The following is a 10,014-nucleotide window of genomic DNA, read 5'->3' as shown; positions in this document are numbered from 1 at the left end:
TATTTTTTTCTTCTTGTCCAGAGAGCCGCAGGTTCAATCAACTGGCAAGCCTTGGTGTCAGAGTTTTCTCAAATCCGCCTGACGGTCTCTGACGTGGAATTGTAACTAGTAGCATTCGGGGTCGCCGGCGCCACGTGCCCTCCCAGACACGGGGTTAAAACACCGCCAACTTCCAGACTCCGGGCTGCTTTGTGAAATGTTCTTAAACCTATAAAGCGATTTCGGCACGTCCCGGGAAACGAACCCGCATAGCAGCATAGCAGTGGCACTGCGCGACAGCTAGACCAACGAGGCAATCGGTCACTGATAAATAATAGACATCATTGTTCCATGACACAAATTCCATTTTCCGAAGCAAACATATCACCCAATTACAGTTATTTTTATACGATAAATGTAAAGATAAAAATAAACAGTAGAAGAAAAAGCTTTTTCTCTCATTTTGATTAGTATTTGATCTCTTCATTTTACGGAATAAACATTGTGAGGACATAAGATGTGCTTATTGGGATTTATTTTTATATTCCTATTTATTGGAGAAGACTTGGCGATATTATTGGTACAGCAATTAAATTTGGAAATGCTCACATTCTTCTATTGTTTGTTTGAAATTGATAATGATTAATATCGATGGGAAGTAATTGTCTACTTCAAATGAAGGTTATACAATTTGTGTAGGTTGATTTAATTTTAATGGTAGTATCTTTTTGACGGTGTCTTGTTTGAAGCTTGGTGGCTCTTTGAATTACAGTTGGTTGAGAATTCCTTGGTAGTACTTTTTAACGTTAAACATTTTTCACATGATTTTGATTTAATAAGTAATGATGAATGTTAATGGTGAGTGAAAGAAGTTAGATTTTGGATGGATTGTTTTTATTGAAAGTCAAACCCTTGTGGAAAAGAAAACATTACATTTTCAGGCCTTGTTATTTTTCCTTGTCCAATCAAAACTGACTTCAATACGGCCTTCTTAATAAATAGAATTCTCAAAAATACGTCAAAAATTAAATCTCTAAACTAAGCTCGTCTTGTTACTTGCAAGTAAGTGTATTCAAAATTTAATTAGTACAACTGTGTTGATAATGTTTATATAACATACTTAGTTAAGTTAGTAAATACAGGTAAATCATTGATGGTTTATCGGTTCGTTAATTTTATTGGCTCAAAATATATTAGGTAACTATTGATATACGATTTTAGTTATAGTTACTGTACCTATATCAAATGACATAGTATTAATTACTCTCTAAAATAATTGTAAATAATAGGTACTTACTAGATTTGATAATTAACAAAAAGAATAGGACAGTACCGAAACTTTTATCTACTTGAATCATTGCTTCCAAATATAGCCTTTTAGCAGTACTTAATAAAACGTATAACAATGTTACATTTGTTTATACAGTACTTTTTTAAATTCCCTTCAATAAATCTATTCTATTCTGTTTGTATTTCCCTTCTATTTTTATTATCCCTTCAGTAGTTGTTGTGATTATAAACAACAGACAGACTGACAGGCGTAGGTGCCTTTTTACACATACTGACAATATCTAATTAATTACCAAATTAAAATTACACCAACTAGTAAAATTCTATTCTTGTTTTGATTATTTGTCTGTAATGCATAAACACTGATTTATAAATGTGAATACCATGTAGCATTTTAATTGTCGTTTTATCCTCATATGTTTTCTTTGCGATTCTACATGATCTTCGCATGCTGTTGTTGTACTTATGTATCAATACATACAAACTGTAATACCACACTATTTAAAAAAAGAGTAACCATGGAGTTTCTTGCCCGTTCTTCTCCATAGGAAGCTACTTTTGGAATGAGCAACTAGAATTAAACTTAGTTATATTTTTGACGTTCATAAGTGCTTGTAAAGGCCTAAATGAAATAAATGATTTGACTTTATATTTTTTTGACTCTGACTTTGAAATCCAGCAGATTAGGGAGTAAAAAGAAGATTACATAGGAATAGGAAACATCGTAAAGCGGATGGTAATAAATCTCCAACGATAAGAAAGACCCTCAAGCTATTTAAAAATCGTAGGTTCTTTATTTTAACGTTCATAGCCTTTTAAACCACCAAGTTTTAGATAATAAGGAAATTGATTTACATTCAAAATAAAAGTCCTTAAGTAAAAAGGCTTTTAAAAAATAACGTGTTTATAATTTTCTTGAAAATGTATGTATTTTGATTTATCTCGCACAAACTATATCAAAGTACAAATATATCCTCTCTTTATATTAAAAAAAAAAACTGTCATGCTTGATACATGATCTTTAATAAAATAAGATATTAATTAATTTAAGTCTTAAAGATGCGCGAATGTAAAAAATTGGTTTAGTCAGGGGTCAATTTTTCAATCACTAGACAACTTTTATTTGAATAATATAGTGTTTTAACAGCTTTTGTAAAAAATGTGTCAAACCGCTATATTAACTCCTCAAATAAAAGTTAACTGATAATTAAAAAATCGACCCTCAATAAAAAATAATGCCAACTTACCTCAAATACTAAACAAAAATTCCAAAACACACATTCACAAACAACACACAGTTCTTAATTCAATTTAAAAGACGACAGAACATTTTTGAATAAAGAACAATTTATTTAAAACCACATATTAAATATTTTGAATTTCGAATACTATGTTCCGAGTTCTCCCGACGAGATGCGATGACGACCGACCGCCACGTGGGGTGAGATCGAACGTTCAGAAGCAACTGGCGGTAAAAGCCTGAAAGTATCTATATATCTATGTTTTTGTATTAAATACTTTTTGGTAAAAAAAAAACTCGTAATTCGCTTTTTTAAATAATCTTATTTTTTCCGTTGGCCATTATGATAGGTTTATTTCGTTTGTAATGAAGCGTGAAATTTATAGGGTCAGATTCCTGATTGTTTTTTTATAATCTGTAAAAGTGAAGCAATTTAAGTATATTTATAAAGTATGATAAAATACAATTGTATGCGATATTTTTTTTAATTTAAATGATATTAACTTATGACAATGTTTTTTAAAATTAACTTGCATTTCATATTATGTGGTAGCTTTAATTAGATTTTTCGTTTTTCAGTAAATTGAACAATTTAAATATTCTTTGCGAACTTTGAAAAAAGGTGTACCCAATGGCTTATGTGTAAATATGCTTTGTGAAAATAAATATTATCTTTTGACGTTTTATGTAACGTAATGACTATGTTCAAATAAATTTTACAAAATAATAACTAAAAACATTTTACAAAATAATTGATAATCAAACGAACTTACCAAGTGATGTTCGATGACAATTATGTGAACAGGTTTATTCGACGCGATTTATTGTTTACATGTTGTACAAGTATCTCCATTCACTGGCCTTCTACACAGATTTTTAAATTAGTCTATGGATTTTTTGTTGGTAACACAGGGAAAATAAATAAAATAAAATTTTATATGGTAACATTCTACCCACTCATTATTCACTTCCATCGACGGAGCTTCATTTTGTTTAAAGACATAACATTGTTATATTATTTCGTTGTAGGGTGTGGAATATTTATCTAAAACTTATTGAAATAACCAGGACTAACCATTTAGGTAAGTACTCATTAATAAGTTTTTGTTTTCAGGGAGGGTTAAGATGTAAATCGCGTCGAATAAACCTGTTCACATAATTGTCATCGAACATCACTTGGTAAGTTCGTTTGATTATCAATTATGTTTCACAGGTTTATTCGACGCGATTTATTGTTTACATGTTGTACGATGTTCAGAGAACACAGTGCGAAATAATATAAACAATGGACTGAGGAATTGCACTTTTTTATTCAAGAAAATCTACAGATTCATTACAAGTGGGTAATTGATCATTTATTTATTCACAATCATGTTTTATTTTTAAGTATTCATTAAATATAATTTTATTACAGATTGGCAGATAATATGCTGTTAGCAAACTGATTTGGATCAGAAATAATATCACGATTATAAAACCGTGCAAACACGGAAGAAGATTCCGTCCAGCCAGCGGTTTTTCGAATTACATCGATACTCACTCCGAGTCTGTTGGCTGATGATGTGGAAGCATGCCGTGTGCTATGAGCGCTGAATATAGAAGTATCAATACCACTTTTGAGAAGAATATTTTTTATCCAGTGACCGAGGGTTTGAGAAGATACTTTATTGTGAGGTCGTTTGTAACTAATAAATAAATAATCGTTATGACGAAGTGAATTTGTTTTATTTATGTAGTCTTCTAGGCACATGGCGGGGCAAATTTGAGGACGAGCAGTAAAGTAAGGTAATTTTAAAACAGGTTGAAAGGAATTTGGTTTAGATGTTTTAATTAGATCTGGTATAGTGATAGTTATATCATAAGGTGAGTTTATAATGATATTTTCAGTTTTTATTAGAGCAAAAGTTTGCACTCGATGTGCTGTCACCAAAGCCAACAGACTCACAGTTTTTTTAGACAGAGTTTCTAGGTTGAGGTCAGCATTGGGCCATTGTTGTGCTAAGTAATTTAATATAATGTTAGGATCCCAAGTCAAATTGTATTTAGGGATGGTTGGCCTCAACCTGTAAACTCCTTTTAAGAATCTCTTAATTCTATCATCCTCTATTATATTTCCTAATATTAAAGATAGTGCAGACTTGTAGGTATTTATAGTACCATATTTAGCACCCTTATCAAACATAGTAGTCAAAAAATGAATAACGATAGGAACTGATACAGCAGAATAATCATAACCATATTTATTACAATAATTTAACCATGACTTAATACAACCATCGTATTGTTTGTAAGTAGAATCAGACAAGGACGATAACATTATTTCCACTGATCTCACAGACAGACATTTCTTCAGTAATGTTTCCCGGAAAGCTTCGCGGCTACTAAGATTAAGCTGCGGTGAAGATTGTGACGAGACCTGAAAGGACAAATTAATAGGTCATCACTGGGGCCGAAATAAATTTGTTCGGAACACACAAGCTTTTTGAATATAGGAAACCACGGTTGAGTAGGCCAATATGGTACTATAACAATGCCTTCAGCTTTTTCACTAATAATTTTTTGCATGACTTTAGTAATCATAGAAAAGGGTGGAAATGCGTAGAAAAACTGTTTTTTCCAAGAGATTGTAAAAGCATCTCTTGCCAATGCATCTGGGTCATGAGTCCAAGTTACGTAATTTGAGCACTTTGCATTACATCTACTAGCAAATAAATCTATTTCAGGTATGCCGAAAATACTAGTAATTTTGTCATAAACAGCATTATTAATTTCCCATTCAGTATCTTGAAACTTTTTACGTGATAATTGATCTGCTTCTACATTATCCTTTGTATTGATATAACCTGCAAAAACAGTTATTTTACGCGTCTCACACCACTGCCATATTTCTCTAGCAATAACATCAAAATGGTTAAACTGTACGCTTCCCATTTTGTTGATGCAACATATTGCAGTTACATTATCAAGCCTTAACAGAATGTTAATATTACACTTATGCTTTGCAAAGCATTTGAGAGCAAGAAATGCAGCCTTAAGCTCCAACTCATTAATATGCAGAGATTTTTCTGAAGGCGTCCAATGACCAAAACACTTTTTTGTATTACAGTAGGCGCCCCATCCTGTAGATGATGCGTCGGAAAAAATCTCTAAATCATAATTACCACAAGCTAACGGATTAGAACTGTGGTCGATATGATTCAACCACCAAAACATATCAATTTTTAGGCAGCTAGGAAGTTGTACAACTTGATCATAGCTAGGGTTTTTTAACAAGCAATGATACTTAAATTTCTCCATTGATTTAGTGTATAGCCATGAATACTGCACGGCAGGACAAGCAGAAATTAATATACCGATAAAACGAGCAAACTCTCGAAGTTTGCAACCCTTTAATTTTAAAAATTTGTTAATACAGTCCTTAATTTTCAAGATTTTGTTATGTGGTAATTTTATTTGCATATTAACGGAATCATATTCAAAACCTAAAAATTTGCATTGAGTATGAGGCTTTAAGCTACTTTTCTCCATATTTATTAGAAAACCTAGATCCTTGAGGAGTTTTATTGTGGCTTCAATATTGTTTTTGCATTCCAAAAATGTATTTCCGATTAAAAATATGTCATCAATGTAAATTACAGATATAAAACCATTTAATCTAAGGTATTCCATGACGGGTTTCAATAATTTTGTAAACACGTACGGTGCCGTACATAACCCGAAGGGTAGACAGTTAAATTCATAAAGAACATCATTATAAATAAAACGGAGGTACTTTTTATGAGAATTATGAATAGGTAACAGAAAATATGCGTCTTTCAAATCTACCGACGCCATATAGCAATTTTGAGTAATAAGTTTGGATGCGGTACGGTAATCCTCCATTTTAAAGTGTTTATTATCAACAAATTTATTTAAACATTTTAAGTTTAATATGAACCTTTTGTCTCCGTTTGGTTTAGGTACCAAGAACACGGAGGATATAAATTCTCCTACTTCATGAGTGCATCGAGATATTGCGTTAACCTCTAATAATTTATTAATGGATTTTTCAAAATCTAAAGCCTCTTCGATTGATTTAGGGTACACTTTAGGGGTATCAGTACGACATGGAGTACATTTAAAGGGTATTAAATATCCTTTAACCCATGACAAAATATTGCTATCGGAAGTTAATTTCTTCCATTTGTGTACATAATATTTGAGACGACCAGCGTAGTTTACCTGGGTTATTTCCGAGGCTGCGTTTTCCGCCGGGGAGACGTCGTGCGCGTTGGTGACGGACGGCGTTGCCGCGACGACGACGTGCCGCTGCTCTGTGGCCGCTGTGCTGGCCACGGTGGTCGTTTCGGTCCAGCCTGGGGTTTGTGTTCTACCTTGCGATGTTGAGCTTGGTAGTTTAAATAACCTTTGTTCCTGATTGTAGCAGCATTAGGGTGCGCAGGTATTTTAGGTTTTTGGCTTTTCAGCGCATCGCCAGACTGTTGTATTGTTTTTGCGGCTTTTAATTTTTCAGTTAAATTTTCACCAAAAAGCATTGAATCTCTGGTAGCTTCTGTCAGAGTATTTTTCAGCTTGTGATTTATTGACGTAATTATAAAGTTTCGCCGCGTCCTTGTCTCCTGATAGTGACTATCACATAAAATACGCGAAGCGTCACTCAGTGGCTTGAGCAGTTTTTGTCGGGACAGTTCGTTGGAAATGATCATGTCAGTTAATGTTGCTAATGCAGACAAAGCTACCCCCAGTTGCTTTTGCTTATTTTGGAGAATCGCATCTCTCTTAACGAGAGCTTCTGGCAGAGCCGCTTTAACTTCAGGATTTAGTAATGGTGTTAACAGTAAATCGCAGTTACTAGGAGCATTATGATCTCTACAAATGTTGTCTTTGGAATCTTTAGCAAGTCCATTGGCTAGAATTAATTGCCATCGACTGGCAATATCTTTGTGAATAGCTGGACCCCTTGGAGTCTCAGTTTTAGGAGCATCACCCAATAACAACAATATGTCCTCTTCCAGTTCAGTCTCCTCAATCATTTCAGGCTGGGTATCTAATGATGAACCTGGTACTGTGGTTGAGGTTAGATTTTCTAGTGGCGGCTGCTCAGGCTCCGGCTGAGACGGTGGCGGCTCAGGCGGTGTTGATTGAAGGTTCGACACGTGCGTTGGTGACAACGATGGCATATCCAGTATTTCGATGTCATCTTCTACATATGCTGAGCCCACGTGTATATCACGTGGTGACACCTCGACGGATATGTCCTCTTGCTGTCGTGTCGGAACTGTAGCGAAGAGAAAATATACGATTATTTAAAAAATAACGTATTTTTAATTTAGTTTTAAATTTTTTACGATAGTAACAGCCCTAGTAGCAGTACGTATCGTTATATGTATTAGCTCAATTTATGTGACAGTAGTAGCCCAAAACTAGCAGTACGTATCACGGTATTGAACCAATAAAAGTATAAATAACTTACAGTTTAAATCATCGTCCGATTCGAACGTAACCTTCCTCTCCCGCAACGTGTTCTTCAATTTTCTTATTTTTCGCATGATGTCTTCATCACTTCTCTCGTGCTTCCTTTTCCCCATCTTTAGAGTATTACTGGATCGGGAAGAGACGTGCGAAGGCCAGCAGACAGAAACACAGAATGAAGCTCCGTCGATGGAAGTGAATAATGAGTGGGTAGAATGTTACCATATAAAATTTTATTTTATTTATTTTCCCTGTGTTACCAACAAAAAATCCATAGACTAATTTAAAAATCTGTGTAGAAGGCCAGTGAATGGAGATACTTGTACAACATGTAAACAATAAATCGCGTCGAATAAACCTGTGAAACATAATACAGGTTGGCACAATCTGTTTCACGCATATTTCGTATTTCAGATAACAGCTGTGTTTTAGTGTAAAAATAAAGCCCTTCTTCACTAATTAATTATTTTGCTCGAGATAATTCAGTTGAGAACAAAATTTATAGCTTTTGGCTTTGTCTACTTAGTCTACTAATTGTTTATCGTTTTAAGCTTAGGTCAATCCACTATCTTAGATTATATTCTAGGCCACAAACCCTTGTTTTAAATAAGACTAATGCCCTCTTATTATAAAACGCGGTATCAAATAAGTATCGGCTTTTGTACTACCTTTAATCCAGCTTTAAGTACGACCTTGAAAAAACGTTATTACAAAACGCAGTTTATCGCAAGTCCTATTACTATCTGTAGTACAAAAGATAAACCATCGATCCCCCTAGTTTAACTGCAGTACTTAGTCGACAAACGTCAAATTCCGACATTATTTACTTTTGAGGTTATTTGTTTTGTGATGAAAAAAACGAAAGTGGATATAAATATGTGTGATTTGGAATACTTGAATGTGTTAGAATACTATTGAGAGTGTCCGGGGACCCAACAGAGTGCGTCATCGAGTAAATCTCTTCAAATTACCTGACAACAATTTTCGATATCAATATCGATTTACGTTTTTCGAAATAATAATCAATTGAATGCATGATGATAATCCATGACAATCCAGGATGTTCCTATGATGCTCAACTGGGCTCGCCATAAAGTAAGTAGCCTTTACAGTGCAAGTAGGTTGCCAAAACATCCTAATTAATTGTATAAGAGTCGAAGTTTTTATTATGGATGTTTGGTTATGTTCCACGCATAAACTACCACATGGATTTTGATGAAACTCCTAAAATATATCAGATTATCATACAGTCTACTGTTTATTTACAGATTCAAGACTATTTTGGCGTTTTGCACGCCGTATCTTTGCCAGTAATATGCAATGTTTGTAAAAGACTGGAAGCTTGCTAAAATGTACAAGAATGCCAAGATGAGCAAGGGAATAAGATTGTGTGATGAAGAACAGTGTCCAACATGTATCAGTGCGTTTGACTGTATGAATAGACATCGGAATAAAATATAATTTTCTACTTTTATGTTGTTTAATTTTCTTTTGGTAATTTAATGCACATAATATTCTGTGTGTAAGTTATCGTGCACTTCATTTTGAAGAGGTTCTAATTAGATGCACAACGTCTTATTTAATCATTAAAATCGGGATAAAAATAATCCAAGTTATTTCTAACCTAAAAACAAAACAACTCGGATACGCGCGCTGACGTTCCGTTATAGGTACGCGCAAACTCGATAGTTGTTTAAAAGAGAATAATTGGATCACGTATATCGTTAAAAGATACTAGAAATATAAAATTACCTTTAAATAATAAACAGTAATATTTTCAACTGCAGAGATATTTTTTTTATTATCATAGTTTTTAATTTTTCATCAACATAGACTTACCAAAATAATGTAAAAAGGAACGGCGCACAGAATTCGGAACGATTGAACCATTGACATATATTCTAGCGATAGACAAGAACATCCATACAAATAATTTACCCGCTTATGTCGTCTGTTGACATCTCGATGACGTATTGTGACATGTAGTCATCCTCATTGATGTTAATTGCAGAAGTGTCGCTCGTATTTTGCCT

The 10,014-nt window shown here is 33.8% G+C and overlaps 1 protein-coding gene and 1 long non-coding RNA gene across 2 annotated transcripts; one reads left to right on the top strand and one right to left on the bottom strand.

Moving 5' to 3' along the window:
* Positions 1-4,734: 4,734 nt before the first annotated feature.
* On the bottom strand, positions 4,735-8,348 carry LOC124632093. The gene is made up of 3 exons (XM_047166758.1): positions 7,983-8,348; positions 6,731-7,787; positions 4,735-4,925 (listed from the first exon to the last, which is right to left on the bottom strand). The coding sequence occupies exons 1-2, from the start codon at positions 8,095-8,097 to the stop codon at positions 6,736-6,738; spliced, it is 1,167 nt and encodes a 388-aa protein (XP_047022714.1). The 5' UTR covers positions 8,098-8,348; the 3' UTR covers positions 4,735-4,925; positions 6,731-6,735.
* A 565-nt stretch (positions 8,349-8,913) lies between these two features.
* Positions 8,914-9,453, top strand: LOC124631991. Its single transcript, XR_006984567.1, has 2 exons — positions 8,914-9,076; positions 9,250-9,453. It is a non-coding gene; the product is annotated as an uncharacterized LOC124631991 (long non-coding RNA).
* The last annotated feature ends 561 nt before the right edge of the window (positions 9,454-10,014 follow it).

This window comes from Helicoverpa zea, chromosome 7 (assembly GCF_022581195.2).
Source record: "Helicoverpa zea isolate HzStark_Cry1AcR chromosome 7, ilHelZeax1.1, whole genome shotgun sequence".
Classification (NCBI taxonomy): Eukaryota; Metazoa; Arthropoda; class Insecta; order Lepidoptera; family Noctuidae; genus Helicoverpa; species Helicoverpa zea.
This window is presented reverse-complemented; position numbering and strand designations above follow the sequence as displayed.